Here is a 21,527-nt window from a genome sequence, read left to right as displayed (position 1 = left end):
AGGTAGCATTCACACTGGCGGTCTAAAGGTCACCTCATTGTGGAGAGCTGGATGGACTTGTTGACACAGACCATCCACATTGACTTTAGAACTTTCAGCACCAGGTCTTACGACGGGTTAATTGAAAGGCATGACAAAAAAAAAGGGAGGGGGGGGGGGAATCGCAAAAGTACGAGTGTTAGGGAGAGAAAGTAAAAAGAGTAGTGGTGCTTTTCCAGCCTCCTTTAGGGCAGAGATGGGCAACTTTTATTCCAGCGGGGACCACAAAAATGTGATTGTCTAATTTGAGGGCCACATTATCAATATTTTGTATATTCTCTCATTTTGTGTATTTTTGTGTTTTTTTTAACTAATTCTGCACATTTTATGTGTGTGTTGTAGCAGTAATTTTGTGTATTTTTGTTGTCATTTTGCATATTTTTAGTTATTTATTTGTAATCATTTTCTATGTTTATGGAGTAATTTTGTACATATTTGTTGTTATTTTGTGTATTTTTTTTTTTCTTCTGTTTAATATGATCATTAATTACTTATTTTTTGTATTTTCCAGTTTTAAAAAAGATGTTATTTGGCTTTTTATTCATTTTAATTGACTTTGGGGGCCTCTATTTTAAACATACATATGCACAGTGTCTTATTAGAATCACAAAAAAACATAAAATGAAAGGGAAAAAAATCCACTATAGTTCTGTTTCTGCTTTTAATGAACTTCAGAGAGTTTGGGAAAAGTAAAGTACAGATGGACGCCCATTTCAAACCTGCTGTCCATGTAAAGTCCTGGGGTGGAGCCCTGAACGAAAGTCCCTGTTTATGATGTACTATAAACACACATATAGTGTTCAGTAAAGGCTTTTTTTTTTCTCCAGCAAGGTGATATTGACTATGTGATTCATAATGACACAAAAATCAGTATCTTGTTTGAAGTTTCATTAGAGAAGCTATTTAATGGTTTTACTCTTTTAGTGTGGCGTATTTTCATTTTCACAATGCTAATGATGAATATTGAATGATATTGTTTGGTATTTGATCTTGCTTAGGCTACTTAAACAAGAGCGACTCCAGTAAGCATGTTGAGATGTTTTGCAATCTCACAAACTATAATCAGTGGTCATCGTTTTCTTCCAAGCAATAAAAAGGAACACGCGGTGTAATACAATATCTGATTTACAGGTTTAGGCTTTGTTTAGTGAGTAGTTTGATAGCTCTGTACTTTCATAACAAATTCTGCTGAGCACCAAATTTGGTAAAAATAAAAATACACCCACTTTGTAATCAGGGTTTCTGTCAGTCAGCACATGGCGTTAAAGAACGATGCATCATCTGTTCTGCCTGAAAGAGAGAGGGAGAGGGAGAGAAAGTGATGAAGGTGTTTAATGAGTGAGGGAGCAATCATTTGGCAGTGTTTAATCTAGAATACCGGTTTGTAACAGTCTATAACATTTTATCCTCTTGCCTTTTCCCCCCATTCTGAAATGCAAGTATGTCAGATTGAACGGTTATTTAATGTGTTGCCATTGTAAGACATCTGGATGTGTTCATGGCCCTGGAGCAGGCAGGAGGCAGTTTATAGACCTGCGGTGTGGTTGGAGCCTGATGGGGAAACGGTACTTTGGATCTGTGTCATGTATACTAATACATACACTCACAAATACACTCTCTGCATACAAATCACATTTACATCTGTTTTTTTTTTTTTTTTTTTAAACTCTTAAATAAAGGCCTTTAAATTGAACTTTGCCAAAGAAACCATATTGCATAAATTCTGTCCTGTAATATTAAAACATATTCAAGGTTGTATGACGAGGATCTTTTGAGAAATGCCCAATAATTTCTTCAAAGATAGCCTTAAGGTGTCACTCCTAAATGGATTTTGTCATCAACCCATGCAACGCCAAATTAATTGTTTTAGCTTTAATGCGTTTTGCATTCCAATATACATTTCATTACCAAGCCTTGCAAATATGCTCATCTTTGAACACAAAAGCTGCATTCACAACACTCTAACATGTTTAATTATGCAAGTATGTAGGCCTACAGTCACACATACACACACGGTGTCTTACGTTTCTAAATATATATATATATATGCATTGATTTGCATGGAAATGACTAGACGTGTCAAGCCCAAAGATGTCATTTCTTATCTGTCATATTAAAGAAGAAGCTGAATAGCTGAAGCTGTCTGCAAAAATCAAACGAGCTGTGTTTGTGTGTATCTGTGTTTGTGTATGTCTGCGTGTCAAGGGAATGAGTAAGACATGAGATGGCAAGATGTGTGTATCTCCGATGCTTGCCGATGCCTGTAATGCTACTTCACACCAGATGCTTAGCACACACTCACACACTGATATATTGATGTCTGTGTTCATTACTGTTGATGCTTCTGTATCTATCTTCTCGGAGCACAGACACTGAATGACTGTGAGGGAGAGTCAAATGTAAAGTGGTGTGTGGGTTCTTTTGCATTTTGGTGTGTGTTTTTTTTTTTTTTTTTTTTACTGCTGGACTCTCTGTGCTGTCTCTGTGATGATTATCCTAACAAACAAAATTACTGCTTCAAACACTAATTACAACTTAAAAAAAATAAAAAAACACAGTTGCTAATTTGTCACTCTTATTTTTCTCCTTTCGCAGGACAAAAGATGCTGCTTGTACACTGAGTGAAAGGGTTTTATTTTGTCATATTGCCCACATTAACATTTATTACTTGTTTTTTTTTTTTTTCTTTTTTGTTTAATCAAACTATAATAGAAATTTCAACAAAAATACTGAATTGGTTAGAGACAAAGTCAGAGCAGCGAGGGCCATAAGTTTGGAAATCAAGTATCAACATTAATTCATCTCAATGATTTGTACCCACATTATTGAAATTGTGGTTGCAGGATGGTCACGCCCCTCTCAGGCTACATTGAGCGAAAGATAGGGCACAGGTTGATGCAATACCACCAGTGGCCATGATGACAGTGTTGTACTATTTCTGATAAAGTGGAGAAGAATTAACAACTAATTTTGCTTGGCTTAGTGTTTTATTTCAAAACATTTTTCTCTGAGCAGCCTTCCAGTGAATGTGTTGTGTGACATCCATGCTAAGGTGATCAATGTATATAGAAGTGTGACCAAAAGACTGAAAGATTAATTTAAAAACATTCAGGGACGGATTCACAAAGATCTGAAATAAAAGGTGGTAATCCAGTTGCTTCCCTAAATTCTTTAGTGACGCAGTTTCCTCACCTGCTGCGCGGAATTCACTAAGGACTCTATTCTCCCATGTGCGTAAGTCCAAAAAGCCACGCAGCGGAGCTGTTTTTGGCTGCACACTATTCTCCCCCTGTAATTAAGTCAGTCGCTGCGTGCTTTCATCCCAGTTACGGACTGTGAGTGGAGCAGCCCTGAAATGTGGGTGTTCCCATTCAAATTTGGCTTTACGCGCTATCTCCGGTGAGTCTAAGTCCTTTTCCTCTTATGCGCTTCTAACCCTGGAATAGGTGCAGCGCCCCGATAAGGTGAGACATTATATTGCACTAGAAATATGGCCTTAGTTACATTTGAAGCCACACGAACACAGTCTGCATTCTTTGAAGATGAACTACTGACCATCATCCAGTGCAGGTCTGAGCAGCGCTGTGTCACGCACACTCTCATATGTCACCATCGTACCATCAGTGATCATGCTTAAATTACGTATCTGATCTGCTGATTCTGGCCTCACATCAATACGACACGAGACTTTGAGAGTCAAAACATAGAGAGAAAGACACAGGAGCAGTGCGTCCGAAGCTACATCGATCAGTGGGCATATCCATTAATCCATCTCTGTGCACAGCGGCCCTCATTTTTTCTCTCTCTCTCACACACACACACACGGGACCCTTTTTTTCATCTCCACAGTGTACTATTTTTCCGTGCTAAAACAATCACCGCAAACAGTTCCAGATTTCCTGAATCGCATTGCGTCCCCTGTATTAATTTATTTGTATTTTCTCCTCCCATATTTTTGCTCCCCCTGGAATGAGGGCGCATTCTGATGCGCTGAAGATGCGCAGTCCTGATTCCCTACCCTTTGTACTCCTTATTAGTGCGTGGAGTGACATTTGCACACGTTTTAGCACCACTAAACCTTTTGTGAATCTGCCCCTCAGTCTTCCACTGACAATGTCACTAACACATTCTAGCTGTATTTGTTCTTACAGTGCCTTAATATAAGATAAAAAAAAAATATGGTATCCACAATGTAAAGTTTCAATATGAAAGCTTTTTCTTCCAAAGTATTTTATTTCCCTCTGTGGAATTCTCATGAATAAATAGCTTTAACCCGAATTTTTGAGAGTAAGATTTACGTCTCTAATTTTGCAATTTCCTTTTTGGTACAGCATTGAACAGCATCTTAAAGAGCTCCATTGCAAAATGGGAACAAGTGATCATCCACTGAGTCCTACAGAATGCCTGCAGTGGTTCAACATCAGAACGCAACAAAGTGTTAAGCCTGCAGCTCATCAAGATGTCATGAGTTTCTTCAGAGCACTGGTACAAATACAGAATCATGACGACATTTATCAAGGATTATTATCTTTGCAAAAATGTGTAAATTTTCTCTAGATGAAATGTCACATTTAACATTTGGGCTTCTTATACTTTCTGACTGATATGATTGTATTTTTCAACATTTGACAAAGGTACTACTCAGCTACCCATTGAGATTTGGTTCTGCTTCAGATTCAAACAGCATGATAATATAATCTACTTCACTGCATCATATTATGAGGTGATTTACATCTTTCTCAAGTGAAATTAACGTCTTCACTTTTCTTCTAAGCAACATTACTTGAAATCTGAGGATGATGCTAAAGAGGTGGTGACACTTCAGCTGCTGTTGAATCTATCTGCCCAGTGTGGCGTCTGCTTTCCCAATACCCTTTCGTCCTTCTCCTCATCTTCCTCTCATCAACATCAAATGAATGCCTCCTCCATCCACTTAGTACATACGGTCAGAGATGACACTTCATTAGAGGTAATGTTGCAGTTTTGATTCAGTTCTGTATTTTCTTACTGTAATTATTTATTTTGTATGCATCATTATTCCTTAATTCTTCATTGATCTAATCTACATAATGTATCTGTGGAAGTTTGATGATATTTTCTCATTTAGATTCAGGAAGTTTGGGACACTATACGACTCCAGTTGCGACGCTACCTGCTGGACCACCTGTCTTCTCACAGCTTGGAGCCCAGACAAATTAATACAATGTCCATCGTTGAATGCGTTCACTGCTTGCAACAACTTTTCTTCCTTTATCCAGAATCAGAAGTGCTCACACACTACCAGGTAGAGTAAAATCATAAAATCTATCAACATTTTCCTATAGTTTAGTGGTTAAATAATTAAATTTCACTCTTGAAATCATGTATTTTGGCATTTTCTAATCAATGTATTATTTCTGTTTTTCTGCATCCAGAATTTAAGAAGCCAATTTGTACTGGACATTCTACACTCATCCCTTAGCTGCAATTCAGGTGGTGAGACTGGTTTTGACGGATTGACCATGGGTGTCAGCAATGTGGTTTCAGTTCTCTTGCAAGCCACAGCAAAAGAGCTCCAAGTCCTCTCAAGGCTTCTTGAACCTCAGGCCATCCTAAGTTTTCTCAATGCAGCCTTTTTTAACACATTGACCCAAGAAGTGATTTTCCTTATGGAGAAAAAATCAGAGACAGCTCAGAGGGACAACACCGGGCTGAGCAGCAGAATCAAAAAGTATTCAGCCAAGTCACGGGCGACTGTAGGTGAGTATCTTACTTCAATGAAGCATTAGGCCTGTGCTTTTTCTCTTTGTTGTCATTTTTTGTTGTGTTTGCTGATAGTCCTCTCAGTAAAGCTTGTCCAATTCTCTCTCATTTTTTAATTTTCTTTCACCCCGTGCTTTAACTTCACATTGTCAAGCAGAAAGAGAGATTCTTCTTCTTCCTCCATTCCATTTTTTACTAGTCTTGTTCTTTCCAATTGTTTCATTTAGTCATCTGAGCTGGAGCCAATGCCTCTGTAAGTGACTGTTGGTAAATGCTGTTCTCATTGTAATTGCTTTTCTTTTTACTACCATTGCTCCAGTCTGCCATTCTCTCTTGCCAACAAAGTAGAGAAGCAGGATTTCCAGAGCCAAGGTCTTTTTTTTAATACCTTTAACCCCCCTTTACCACACACCTCATCTATGTCTAAAATGAGCCCTGGACTAAAAGGAGTGAAAAAAACATTTATTTGCCATCGCATTATCGCAACAGAATTGAGTTGGCCCTCTTGACATCAGCAGCAGCATCTTAAAAATAAATGACAGGAAGGCACATAATGAATGTAAAAACCCGAAAGATATGTAAATGGAGTTTTACAAAAGCAGGGAAATTTGTTGTGTCCTCTTGAGTGGTTTTCTGTCTTCCAATAGCTCATACACCCTACATATGAAAGGTTTATTGAGGAGAACTGAATAATAAGATATTATTTATGCAATAACTGTGGCACACAAACCTTTATAGCAATTCATGACTTAACAGTTAGAAGGGAAAACAGAATTCCAGCAGTGATTTATTTGGAAATAGTGGGTGGTAGAAACATAAGGTTAGCGTTAACAATTTCTTCAGTTTCTATTTTTTTGTAGTTTAGCCAGATAAAACTTTACAGAAAACCTATTTGTTCATAAAATATTTCTTAGATTTGACCAACAGATTTCTGGCCAAATGTCAAACTTTTTATGCTTCACTTTCTTTCAGTTTTTGTTTTTGTTTGTGCATTGGCCTAATTTTGAGTTTGCATAGCCATTGTTTAATTTGTCAAGAAAGGCTCACGTCAGCTTTCCCGTGAAAGAGAAAGAGGTTTGGTACTTCGATAAACACACCACTAGCTTTTTTCCCCATTTCCCCCCTCTCCATCACTTACTCCCTCTATAGTTTTTTTTACTTGCGTTCTCCTTAAACGTGAGATGAGAGGAGGCAGCTAGGATAATTGGCCATGCGTCAGTTGGGCTGTTTGATCATGTAACGTGGCTGAGGCTACACACCTACGTGCCGCTCAACAAACCGTCAAATGTAGCACCAGAGGCAGAACATGGCTCCAAAGGGAGCTAGGGACCCGTGCTGTGTAATGATTGTAAAATAGAGCAGTTTTGCTTGTGCCGGTTTCACTTATGTGTTTGTTTGTGTGGATGTGGGTGTTAGCAATGTTACGTACAATCAAAATGACTGAAGTTTCCCCAAAAATACAAAGACCCCCATTAGCTATTTAACTAAAGAGTTGATAACAATGCTAAGACCCAAAGCTTTTAAGGTAGGATTTGTGCACACATTTTACTATGTGTACTGTATGTTTCATTCATAATTGTTAAGACACTTTTGAACATTCAAAATATTCTCTGATCTCTCCTCCCATCCCTGCTGTGACTTTGTTTATTTGTAAAGTAAAGGCAGGAGGTAGTTATATTTTGATAAAAGCCATACCTGCGAGACTCCCGTGGGAGCTTTACGCTGCCTGTAGCATCATCCACTGTCAAACCATTGAACCATTAAACAGCATTTACAGAAATATCTGCCTCCTCTTACCTCCACAAACTCAAAAGCAGCCTCTGACTTTGTACCTCAACAAACCAGAAACGTCTCTCTCCTATTTCTCTTTTCCTGCACTTCATCTCACTCTTATCCACTTCCTCACTTTTTTTCTTCTTTTTCTTATTTTTCTGACACTTCACATGAGCCGGGGTGAAAAACTGGGATGTGGGTGGTCAAGAACAATACAAGCTTTAGAGATCACGCAGCCACCTCACTTAACCTGCTGTTTGTGGCCAACCCTGCACTACTAGGTCTACATTGCTGCATTAGAGAAGAAGCATGTATTACAAATCTAACAAAAAATAAAAATAAATAAATGGTATCGATAAACAAGTTAATATATATATTATATCTTAAAAAAAATTTTTTTTTTAAATTCACATTTTAATGTTACAAAAATAAATATTTTTGAGAAAAGATATTATTGGTTAGACAAATTAACTAGCCCTAGAAAAAGAACCTAATTCCGATGAAGAGATTGTGATTATTTAATGGAAAAAAAGAGGTCATGATTTGGCCACTCTGGATTACGTAGTACGAGTCACATACTTGTTTTTCTTTGTGTACGTGTTTGTGTGTGCTGCACGAGTGCGCATTCACGCAGTAATTGCCGGCTTACTTAGAAAAATGTGGGATCAAGAGTCATTTAATACTGTCCTTTTAAAAATGCATCATTAAATTTCCATATGGCATCAGTAATTAGCATATGTATGCATAAGAGAGCTATGTTTTGTAGGACATCAAAAGCTTTCATTCCAACTTTGCTGCACATACACTTACAATTTATTCCCCAACAATCGACCACAGGGGTGAAGTTGAGGTTGTGAAATTCTGTTCAAACACTTTGCAACCCCATTCTGATAGTACTGATTTGAATTCCACTTCCACTAATTTCCCCATATAAAGGCGTCTGCATCTCCCTGTAGATAATAAAGGGATTGAGTTTGTACATGTATAGCAAGCGCATGCACCACTGCTGCACCCCCCCCTTCCTTCGCCCTTTTTGGCTCTTTGAACTCTTTCTTAGAGAAAGCACAGCAGTCTATTCAGCAGGGAGAGAGGTTCTGTAGTGACGTGAGATAGCTAGGCTGAGGCTGTGACTGGCATTGGAGGTGCTTGTGGGGATTGAGGCTACTTGGGGATGGCGTTTGTTAATATTTAATAAGAACAGCTCCTCACTAGATCATATCTCTGCCTGAGTTTATACACACTGTCAGCCAGGGACGTGCACTTGCATGCTTCTACATCATTATGCGATAGGTAGGAGGGGTTTTGTGTGTCACTACACATGGCTCTTATTGTGAAAAATTCCCTCTTTAAGAAAGTTACGATAACAGAATTGTTGTTTTTTTATTTAACAAATCTGAATAAGATGCTTCTTTATTCTGTAGGGGTTTTTTTTATGTGAGCGAATGTCTGTGTTTATTTTCTCTAAATCACTGCAAATAAAACGGCATGAAAGAATATGGTTCATGGCCCTTGAGCATGTGTATAACGCAGGCCATTTGTTTTTCCCCATTTCCTCAGAGTAGCCACTATAGCTTTTGTGTATCACTCTTGCAAAGCTCAAGGATATGAGCATTTTGCTGGCACCTCCTTTTGTCAAAGCACAGACAAAAATGGCCAGCACACTTAAAGTAACCAGCACTTCGTTATGAGGAGTAAAAGTGATTCACAGAGGATGTGAAAACAATGATGTGAACAAGGGTAGTAAACAAGTGGGATTTAATAAAATACTTCTATAAGGACAATACATTATTCTGTGTTCTTCATCTAAGTTCTTTGTTTCAAGTATACATATAAAACCAGACAATCTCAACCCCATATCACTTTCACTGCAACATGTATCACTAAAAACAGCGACAGACAAATCCAGAGGAAAGCAGTAAAGCATTAAAACCAGAGGAAATTATATCTACTTTTCTGTTTACTCATTAAGCACCACCATTACAGCTGTTTGTCCCCCTCTGTATGGCGTTATATCTGAGGTATCAAACTTTGCCACATTTAGCTAGTTTCAAAGACCATTTTACCACCTGCCCGGTCGGAAGGCAGAGAACGGAAGGATAATAATGTGTGTTTTTTTGTTTGAGTGTCCCTGAATACGTCAGCATGTATAGTGAGGATCTCAGCTGGAGACCTCCTACAATAATGCTGTCTGAGTGAGCAGTGGGCCGCAACTGACAAAAAGGACCCCGGCTGTCATGGGGCCTAGCAAGATATCTATAGTCCTTCATAGCCTCCTTCAACCAAAATACACACTCATACACATTCAAACATATTCATAGGTGCCCACATGATTGTGTTTGACCCTCTGAACATACAATTGGATGCACAAAAGACACACACACACACAAGTAACTCATAGAAGTTCTTTATAACAAGGTATATTCCTTTGAAGGAGTGGAGTGATTTACCCATAATATTGGGTCAAACGTTTTTGCCAAAAAGCCTATTATGTTGTTGTTTTTGATAAAAGGCAAGTGAAATACTTATGATATGTATGGTTATGTTGTATTTGTTCCAAACATTAGCAATATTTGTTGCAGAATGATAAGCAACATTCTGACGCAATAGACTTGCAAGGTCAGAACTTCTCCTCGCAGTGTCTCTGCATAGAGGCCAGCGCGGAGCTGAAGATTCCTTCTGGAATGTCGAGCAAGTCCAGGATTTGGCCCCTCTTCTTCTCCAAATGGGATTGCCAGGTCGAGTCAACCGACCCATTCCTGGAGGACCATGGTCCCCATCGCTCTTCCAGTGGCCTGGACCGCACAGGTCTTCGTCTCCATCTCCGCCACAATGACCTTGGTGCCGAGAGGGGTAAGATTGGGTCCCTGCTCCGACAAACTGACTTGACTTGCCAGCCACCTATGGAGGCTGTTCACCGTAAAGACATTGCAGTGACGACAGGCAACAGGGGGGTTCAGGGGCCGCTGGTCATGTTCCAGCCCGAGGCACCCTAAGCAGACCTGGTGTGTGTCAGCCTGAGATTTTGTTCCTGCACCTGCAGAGGTGAGCCTCCGTGCCCCCAGACCCCCTGGTATGGGAGGCCTTCTCCTCCACCTTCCCCTCTATGCTGGTGTGCGAGCAGGAAGAAGCGGTTAGCTTGTGCTGGCACATGGCTGCTAGTCGCTAAGCTCACAGAAGGCCAACACCCAGCGCCTATAAGCAGGGAACACTTTGGTTTACCTGATGTGGTTGAGAGCAGAGAAAAAAACATCAACAGCAGCGTCTGGCGACGGAATTCTGAAAGGGTCCTACTGTGGACAGTTAAACTGCTGCAACGCAAGATAGCTCTGAGTGAGAAGAGGTTTTTGAATGGCGCTGTATTCTCTGCCCCCTCTTCTTATAGTAGGAGGGACTACCTGCGGCGGATAAATACATTTCACCAGCCAATCAGGATTGGCGTAATGAGGGTTTCTGAGATATGATGTGGAGGCGTATAACCCAGAGTGAGACATTGAAACGAATGTTATGAAAGAGAACTTAAAATTGAACTGCCCAACGACACTTAGGCACATTGAGAGACCAAGCCTGGGATTGAACCACCAATCTTACATTGAAAATATACTTTAAAGCTTTTCGAGATAACTCAACATTGAGTTCTTATTGGTTAAGATATTTCTTTTATTTGTATCTTTAAAATCTAAAATTCAAGTAGATTATTTTAAAATGGAATATATATATATGCATTGTTTCTGTTGTATAACTCATTGATTGTTCCACATCTGACCTATTGCATTGAAGTGTGGGGAAGTGCCTGCAAAACATACCACAGACCACACCAATCCCTTATTCATACAACTAAAAACACTGAAATTTAATGAATTAGTAGAGTATTATCTTCTAAAAACCATGTATAAAGCTCATCTGGAAAGTTTACCAGTTTGCAAAACAGATTCACCAAGAGAAAAAGTACATATGAACTAAAAGGTACTGAGGTTTTTACAAAACCCAGGTTTCAATCGGCTGTAAAGGAAAGATTTATCTCAATCAAAGGAATCGTCCTGTGGAACAGTCTTGATTGTAAAATTAAAACTTCTAAGTCCATTTATGTGTTTAAAAAGTATGTTAAATTATCAATGTTACAGAAATATAACACTGTAGAGTAGCAGATCAACTTTATTTTGTATTTTGTGTTTCAATTAACTTTATTTTGTATTTTGTGTTTCGATTAACTTTATTTTGTATTTTGAGTTTTGATTAACTTTATTTTGTATTTTGTGTTTTGATGTCTTGTAATTGATAAGACGGCTGCATGAGACAGCTCAAAGGAACTGGAACTGTAAATAATTTTGTGTTGATAGGGGGCAGACATTATAAGTTTTTACTTTTCTGCTCCTTTTCATTCGTGTGAATGCTGTTGTTGCATTTTTTTTTAATGAATGAAATAAATAATAAAATGAAAAAAATGAATGAAATATTTATTTTTCTCTGATGTTTGACATTTAGATTTCTTAAGATAAAAAATGAAACAATGTTTTTCTGTGTTTTGTGTAGTGACATTATGTCTGAGTACCGGTAATAGGGGGCCTCTTAATTTGAGTTTGGGGTTTCGAGCTGGACCAGTTTGTGAACCACATTTTTGCGGGCATTATTTAACGTACTCATAACTTACCTATGATAATGCTTTATCCCAAGAATTAGATCAGACTGTTCTACTTGGAAACTGTTCTGGCTACTGTTCTGGCTGTCAAAAAGGCAAGACTGTTGTGTCACACCTTGAATTATTAAGATCTATTCTGAAAACTCCATCATTGAGTTAGGGTGCATTGTGTTGGGAAGATCAATGTGGTAAAGCAGCTTTGAATAGAAAAAAAACACCAGTGCTATAAGTGATAATTACAATGATCCACTTATAAATACCTTCAGTAAGGGATGTCCCATGTGATTAGAAACAGATTGTGATTCACTGATATCAATCAGGAAATGAAAGCTGTAAACCAACCCAAAAAACATTTTGTCATAGTTATGACTAGTCAAAATAAATACATGTGAGCGAAAACAATGTAAAAGCTATAATGTCCAATGTTCTTTTTTGAAGGTATCCAATCAAAACTACTTTTGTAGGAACACTTCAGGTTTTAGTCGACAATATCTGTAATCGATTGAGTCATCTAAAATCTTAATTTCATTTAGTTGACTGAAATTTATAACTGACTAAAACTAAATCAAAATTTGCTGTCAAAATTTACACTGCAACCAACAAGCCAATCAGTTTACATAACTAACTTTATGACCAGCTCTAATCAGTCAATCAATAATTGGATTATTCAATGATTGAATTATTCAATCAATCACTCAATCTCTAAAGTTACATTGCTGAGGATTTTTCAAAACTGACTAACACTCAATGTAATTTTAAGATTCATAATGGAGCATTATGAATTATGATTATATAAAAGTATGAATAATACCATAACCGTATAACTCCATCCCTGAAACCTGATTGTTATAATTTGTTATAATCACACGATTAGAAAAGGAAGATCAATAAAACAGCATTCCAACAAAAAGGCAAGTCGGGTGGTCCAATTTACACTACAACAAGACAGAGCGAAAGCAGGCCAAAAGAAAGATGCTACTTGGAAGAAAAATTAAATCAGTGGCTAAATTATTGCATGATTGCCCATTCCCCTTAGACGTGGGCATCATTTGGTGAGAAGCGTCTGATAATTGGTTTCCGGCCATGTCAGACACACGCAATTCCCCGTCCTAATGGCTCTGTTAGGAAGAACTGAGCCTCCTGGGTCAAAGAAGGACAAAAAATAGCCACACAGAAAATGTGCTCTCCAATAACGGAGGGAATGAGAGAGAAGTAGAAAGACACAGAGAAGGGAAGAGAGAGTTTGAATGTGAGTGAAGAGGAAATGAAGTGGCAATAAGTGCAGCCAAAGGGGAAATGCTCTTCACCGTGAGTTTAATACATCAGACTGGGGATTTGGCAGCCCGCCACACAGCAATTGTTTACCTTTTTGCTCACTGGCTGCATCTGTTCTGTTTCGTAAACGGCTCTAAACTATTCGCCCGTAAACACCGGAATCAATAACAACTGCTAAGGGAATTCCCTTATCCCGCCCCTCCCTCCCTTCCCCATGTTTTTATTCCTAACCACCACCCCTTTTCCTTCCCGCAGATCTCATCTCTCTTCCCTCACTCGATGTTTCTTGCCAGTCAAGAGTAGCATAAGTGTGTTTGTGGAAAAGCGTAACTGAGCCTGTGCTGTGGAGCTGGTACAGCCCACAGAGACCGGTGGTAGTTACCGATACCTGCTTTTTAAGTACATTTTATTTTGCAATGCTACGTTCCTAAAGCCATGTTATTAAAGGCTAACAACTGTAAGCTTATGCTGTTTGATATACTTATGTTTGCTTGATTACCATTCCACGTGTTATTGCAGAGACTGACACAATGACTCTTGGGGCTTTGCTCTGCTTTTAATAAGATGTCTACCACCTTTTAAGGCTACTACAGTCTTAAAGTTTACTGTTTATGTTTTGCTGAAAATGAAAACTCCAGCAAACGAATGTCATGTGGAGGAGCCTTCATATAGACATAATTTGTGCCCTGCTTTCAGCACCAGCTCCTCTCTTATTGATTTTCAGTACATTGACCTTTGCTTGAACTCCTTTAGCTGCTAGTACCCTTCCTCATTTTGCTCTATGAGACAAGCTATGTAGTATGCTATATGGCACACCTGGGTGCTTTTAAGCACACCCTCTCCATCAACTGGCTATGGGAGCTTCCATTTGGCATCACTGTTGTGACAAAGGCATAATGAGGTTTAGATGGCTATGTACTAGACTGCTATGGCTATAGGGCTATTTGGCTAGGGAGACAACTATAAATACCTATATAACCTGTATGGCAGAGCGCGATGAAAGGCCATGGCGCAGCACTGCTAAACATCAAGGTCATGTGTGTCTACTTAGAGTGTGACTTAGTGAACTGTCAGTGAGTCATAGGTGGAGGAAATGAACAGAGAAAATGGTAAGAGCAAGAGCCTTAGCTCAGGATGAGGTGCTGCTCCAGATGAAGTAGTAGTTAATGGTTTTCGTCTTCAGATGGATGCCCAAGAGAAGGTGGGATTGAAGGTGGGTTGGGGAGGAGGCAACGATGTGCTTTTAGAAACTCCCTTGACTATGTGGCTAACTCTCTATCGTGTCCTGTCACATCGGGATTCCATTGTTTACTCTTGAGTTGTTGACAGCTTTAGTTTGCCCCCATGTTAAGCATCAGAACTCTTGATTTGCTGGTGACTTCAGAAATAGACAAGATTGGTGGTGCGTGTGTGAATGTGCAAACCGGAGAACAAGGCTGGCACATGAGTGTCAGCCAGGTCACGCGTGTACACATGCAGCATGAGGATGTCTCCCTGGCACAGACTCCCTTTGGAACCTATTACAGAGGATTGCTGAGTTGCAGCCTAATTACACTCACACAAACAAATGTGGATACATACACACTTTTTTGAGTCCAAAATAATCACACAGCTAGTCACTTGCAATTTCATACATGCATGCACATCGACTTGCACATGAATACATGTATGCACTTTGACTTCCAAATGAAAAGAAACTTGTTGTCAGAATATATTTAACTTTTTGGACACAATCTGGTTTCAATGTGATACTGGCATGTGCAAGTGTAAAAGTGACTACAAATTAAGCTTTTACTTATGACATACAAATGCACAAAAATGTGTAGAGAAATACCTGACCCATCAGACTTATTGACTCTCACTCGAACACTAATAATAAACAACAATGATTTTAACATCCTTAAGGGCAGGCAATCATATATTCAGAGTAAGAATTTGCTCAACAATGTAACAAAATTACCCGAGGATCCAGAGGCAATATTGTTACAATTATTAAAAGAAACCCCTCCCAATCCTCCTTCTTCTTTCCATCTCAGCACTCAATCATCTCTATGCTTTCAGAGTCTAGGCTAATACTGAGCTCATCCATTCCCAAATGCCTTTGCAACGGAGGAGCTCATTTAAGCGGACACACAGAAGTATTTGTGCATGTGTCTGGGAGTATGGCAACGCATCTCCCAGCCGCCCATTCTCCGGTTTAATGCGGAACATCCCCTGGGTGATGGCTTTGGCAGCCTCCAAAATGGGAAATCCATATTTGCCGGGAGGGTCATCGACGGGTTACGAGAAAAAAGTTTTCTGCCGAGGAGAAGGCTGTGCATGTGTGACTTCTCCGGAAGTTTTGTATGTTCTCACCGTCTCTTTTAATTATACAGTGTATTGGAAAAACATGAGTGATGAAAGGTGTTTTGTGAGGCGAGACATCAAGCTCACCTTTTACCCAAATGACTTTGTCTGGGGATAGTTTTGATAGAAAACTTTTTTATTGAATTAGATTTTTTTTTTTGACATAACTATAAACTGTAATGCTTTTCTCTTGCTGGCCCGCATTTATTATTTTGTCTCTTACAGCACCGATGGACCTTCCCATCAAGAACAGAAGCTTCAGTTTGACGTCACACCAGCTGAGGGTGTTAACCCAGCTAGCTTGCACCATGCTGAGGTTTGAGAGTGAAGTGAGAGAGTTGGTTACAAACGTGACCTTCATTAACTGTACAGGAGACACTACCCCTGTGAAAGGTATGGTATTCAAATTTTGCACCTAACAATTAGGAACACTGAAATTAGCTCTTTTTTCTCTTCTTTTTTTCAAAAATACTCATACTTAGTTGTCATGACTCAACATAAATACTACAAAATACTTAATACTTAAATAATTACTACTGTTTACCATCTTATCCCAAAGATTTCTATTTCCTGTTTGTGTGAAACATTTGGATTTTTTTATTGTTATTCAATTTAATTATTATGCAGAAGTTTCTGATTGAATAGAAGATGGATAGATTTTACAAATATTTAGGGAATCGCTCGTATTTTTGTGGGTGGCAGATGATACATTCCACATCTCTTGTTCTTGCTGTACATGTATAGCAGCATGGCAAAAAACCCAAAACTCTTGCACACAAACACACACACACAGTCACTTGTTGTTTGATCGCTGGACTCATTATGGTCTTTTCTGATGCTTTAGTATACTTTTGCTTTGTCTCCTTTGATCCGTTAGTACAGAGATGTTAAAAGAAAGCTTTTGGTGCATGGAGTAATTTCCATAAAGGTTACATCTACAAAAACAAGACTTGCAGAATGCTCGGTTTACAGAGAGGTAAACAGCTTTTAAAGGGCAGTTATCCAAATCATTAATTCCAGGCAATCAAACGGCTTAATTACCAGAAATTCATCAGATGGGCTTAAAGGTCAAAAAGTGATGCACTTGCGGCTTCCTCCACCTTCCGTTGCGTGCGGTCTTGTTTGGCTAAATTGCCTTGCCTGGGGTTTTACACTTCACCTGCTGATTAGAGAGCTGTGGCCTTGAAGTTGCCTTTTTAATTGCTAGCTAACCCTACATCATGTATGCTTTTATTGGTTTCTCTACACACCCACACACAATTTGCTGTTTGACTGATACTATATGTGTTTAAATCATTTGCAATTGTTAAATTCATGTTTGTGCAGTCTTTGCCAATAGTGATTCTTCAATTCAAAGAACCATAATATCACCGTGGATTTATCAATGTAGATTTATTTTTCATCAGGTATCTTGAAAAAGAGCAAAGAGGAGGGGAATATGACTGAAGAGGGTTGGAAATCTACCCCAGAAACACCTAACACACCGGGGGTGAGCCTTTCACAAGAAAGTTTTCTTTTTCAACTATTCAATGGCCCACAGCCCTATTAGCTTTTTCCATAATTACAAAAAGGCTGAATGGTTTTACAGTGAAATAGTACAGGTGAAAATATACCCTTCAGCATTTCATTATTAATTGGATGTTGGTTCGTCTTCTCATTTTCAGGCACAGGTTCTTGAGTTTAACTGGAGATCAGCATATAAAGGTCTGGCCCCTCATATGGAGCACTGTGTCTCGGTGGTGCTTGATGATGTTTGCGCCAAGAATCTACAGCAGGAAGAGTCCTTACATTCATCTGGACACATCAGTATTTCTCTGTGTGCTGTTGCTGCAATCCCAGTTCTACAGCCCCACAGCACTCGTCTGAAAGAGGACTCATTCTACAACCATGCAGAGAGAGAAACCCCCCAAATGATAGCAAAGGTAGCCATGCTCAAGTATTCATTTCAATTATTCAAATGCAAAAAGTTTTCATTTTGGCCTGTTGATAACTCAAGTGCATTTTTGAATGCGATACCAGTCTTTTTTGTTTTCCTTTAAGGTTGGGAGTTTATTGTTGAATTTCACATGAACAAACATTCTTAGGATTACATCATTTTTCATTCTCCTTTTCAGCAAGGCCTTGTTGTATGATAAATGTCTTGAGGCAGCAATCATTTTTAATGTCTTTCTGCACAGCAACGTTTTTTCAAACTTTCTTATACTATTACATTGCACTTTAACAATGCACACTCATTTATGACAAAATAATATCGAGGTCAACCAACCCTGAATAACACTTGTTACACTTCTTGTTCATGACCATGGTTACCATTTACCATACATCCCTGCCCCATTAATTTGTTCATTTTTTCTTAACCCTCCCTGACTAATCCAGAACTGTTACTACAGATTACACACAAACCAAGGCTAATATTCGCTTTTTGTTACTCAAGTAGGAAGATGCGTCTCTCATTGTGAGCTAAAATGGCTCGAGCCTGACACAGTATTTGACATCTTGAATCAAAAAAGATTAATGATTATTTGGATGTATTTGAGGTCACTGGCTACAAAGGATGCAAAGAATAAGTGATGTTGCACAACAATCTGTTTGGACATTCACTTATTGACAATTGTTTTGTGAAAGTTCCTGTTCATTTTCTACCCTTGAACCTTTCGAGCACTTCCTCTAGAGAAACATTAAATACACATTCCTCCATTTCTTTCAGCCCTTTAGACCCACTGCTATTTTCTGTTCTTCACAATTTCTCAATGTTACTGGATAAACTCTTCACTTCTCCTCCACCTTTCTTCTCTGGCTCCTACCTTTTCTTACTTCGGACCTTTTGCACTGACAGCATTTGTATCTCTCATTGCTAACGAATGTCAGAATTTGTCTTTGCTTTGGACCTGTACAGCATATTTACATGTAGGTCAGTGCTTCAAGGACGAGAGCCTTTCAGCCCAAAGGTTACACATGCGTGGTTACAAATGCATACATTTGCATTCATATTGTATATCTCTGACTGACGCAACATACTGAACCTAGAAGCAGGCCGAATAGAGCAGTAAAAGACAACACTGGGTACCACTACAGTAGGCGTAAAAATGTGAACCATTACAGTTCCCCTTGACTCATTTACAAGTTGCCTGCTTGGATTAATCTTGAATTGTGCTGTAACAATAACTTACAATAGTAGTGGTGATTTAGGGCTCTATTCTCCCATCTGGACTTAAGCAATTTTTTGCACGCCTGCAGTTACGCACTTCTCTCCTACATGTATTCGCTGTTGACACGCCCACCGCGCTTAAGGAGCCAAAAAGCACATATGTGTGAATGAAGGCGGGTTGAAGGAAAGGAGGCGGTGATGTCATTTGTTTGTGCTGTCTAGAAATCACGTAACATGGAGTTTTCTCAACACTTGTAAATGTCATTGAAATCCGTGAAAATGATGAAGTTCACTTTTAATTTGAAATGCCTTCATTGATAAACAATGTAACAGGTTGATTTGATCAGATCATTGATCAGATTATTGCAGTGTGACTGAGTCACAGTTAAAATCTCTCTCTTTGATCATCATCATCATCATCATCATCATCATCACTGTAAAGCGTGACCGAGTTAGATGAGCTGGAGATATGAGGAAATAACTCGGCCGCAGAGCGTCCTGCTTTAATACAGAGGGATGTTTGCAGTGAAACAGAACTATAGGCTTCCATAATATTCAGTTTCAAATATAAATAGTTTAAAGCGACCTGAGCTGAGCCTCATTAAAATAAGTGTGGGAACAGTTTCTGATCCATCCTCATTTGCATATGACAGCTTGTTTCACTCTGTAGTGGATCAAACTGTGACTTTACGTTGGACTTATGAAAGTAGTTTAAATCGGGGCTTTCGCCTTTAATTGGCCATGTAATGTTATTACATACATGGAATTTGTCCTCTGCATTTAACCCATCCCTGAGGAGCAGTGGGCAGCCATTTTTGCGGCGCCATTTTTGTGACCAACGTGGACAGAAGTCTGCATCTGTCAGAGTTTTAATTAATCACGCAGCAGCTGATTAAAGCTGCGTGGCTTTTTGGACTTACACACATGGGAGAATAGAGCCCTAAATTAATTAGGGCTGAGCTTTTCAACCTAGGGATATATAAGAACTGAATAAATAAAAAATAAATAAATATATTATCACATACAGCTTAAAGATTCTGCTCTGAATGTCAAAATGAATTTCTGTGATTGCAACCATGTCGGAAATGAACTGAATAAATAAATAAATAAATAAATAAATAAATAAAAATGTGGCCCAATCTTAACCTAGGAGTGGTCCAGCTCGTGGCCCTCCTTGACTGTTTAAGAAACGTTGGCAGAAATTATTTACATATATTATTTTGACACTTCTTAATACACAACGTTTTTACAACATAGTTACGACGTTGCACTTTTTAATTATTTACACTTGAAATGTAATTAGCACCGATATGACCAAAATTTGCTTTCAGCATTTTTTTCAAATTTGGTTAAAGTAAATTTACCATGATGATCAACCAACAATATAAGCATTTTAAGATAAACATGTTCTCATTAAAGCCATTCTTCTTTTTTTTTTTTTTTTACCACTTTCATTGGTTTATGACCTTGGTGGACCCATCTTCTGATTGCAGGATAGTATTTTTTTTTTTTTTACAAATCCCACATCATCCCATACTGGTTTCTCAACATGTCAATAGTCTCCACTGCCATCACATCTTGATCGAATAGAGCAGTGGTTCTCAAATATGGGTATTCATACTCCCGAGGTATGTAAATGCACTGTGAGGTTACATACATTATTAAAAAGAACATGTCTAAAAATTGCATTGCATTATCATCATCATTTTATCATTGTATTATAAACTCTGTGGTGTAATCATGTCAATATGGACCTGGCCTGCTAATTCAGCAACAACCACCACGTTGGAACTTGTAACTTGTAATGTTTTAGACTCAAAGCCTATGAAAGATCATCGAGTGGACCTCAGATCATCCTCAGTCAATCCTGAGTTAATTATTGCTGCTGTTTTGCGAAGAAACATTATTATCATGAGCCATTGGAGGCCTAGTACGTACATAGTAAATCGTTACACGTACACATCCTGAGGTGGCAATAGGTAATACAAAAGTACTTTAACTTGTGACCAGGTCCACTTTTTATGTAACATATTATTTCTTTCTATGTAAGATTTGCCAGTGATAGATTCATGTAGTGCTTAAAACCCAGAGATGATAATATTTTATGTTCATGTATAGTTGTGAAAATGATATGTTTTGTAGCTCTTAGCAACATTTTATTGTGGCTCTTAACTGTTTTCCCCTCCCTGATCCAGTACAAATGTAAATGATCCTAGTCCTATGTCAGTTGATCGGATCGTTCACAATACTACACTGCTCTCACTCCTTTCTCACTCATGCTCACCTAGGCCTGACCTTTTCCTTTCCTTCCATCTAAGCTCGTCTGTCTCCTCTCCTTGTGTTTGTGTACTATCACAACTCTTTTAAAACGTGGCTACAATCAATGATGTTTCCCCAGGAGTAAGAATTTTAACTTTTCCCAGTGTCAATCCTTCATGTAGAGAAACGTAGCTTAGGTTAAGGGCATGTCTTCACACATCTGTATTCTACATTTGCACTCATCACTGTTTGATTTTCAGCTGTAATAGCTTGCACAATGTCAGCGGAACGATCCATGTGCTTTACTCA

At 38.7% G+C, this 21,527-nt stretch overlaps 1 protein-coding gene across 5 annotated transcripts in view; it reads left to right on the top strand.

The window, feature by feature from the left end:
- kiaa0825 (KIAA0825 ortholog) overlaps positions 1–21,527 on the top strand; it is a 148,224-nt gene that overhangs the window by 15,184 nt on the left and 111,513 nt on the right. For all 5 annotated transcript variants that reach the window (XM_028457055.1, XM_028457054.1, XM_028457057.1 and 2 more), the window contains 7 exons: positions 4,371–4,524; positions 4,814–5,008; positions 5,147–5,323; positions 5,454–5,778; positions 16,037–16,204; positions 17,218–17,300; positions 17,476–17,733. In XM_028457055.1, the coding sequence (XP_028312856.1) occupies positions 4,371–4,524; positions 4,814–5,008; positions 5,147–5,323; positions 5,454–5,778; positions 16,037–16,204; positions 17,218–17,300; positions 17,476–17,733 (1,360 nt within the window). The remainder of the gene's footprint in view (positions 1–4,370; positions 4,525–4,813; positions 5,009–5,146; positions 5,324–5,453; positions 5,779–16,036; positions 16,205–17,217; positions 17,301–17,475; positions 17,734–21,527) is intronic.

This window comes from Gouania willdenowi, chromosome 9 (assembly GCF_900634775.1).
Source record: "Gouania willdenowi chromosome 9, fGouWil2.1, whole genome shotgun sequence".
Classification (NCBI taxonomy): Eukaryota; Metazoa; Chordata; class Actinopteri; order Blenniiformes; family Gobiesocidae; genus Gouania; species Gouania willdenowi.
The sequence above is the reverse complement of the archived record's forward strand: the minus strand, read 5'-3'. Positions and strand labels throughout refer to the sequence as shown.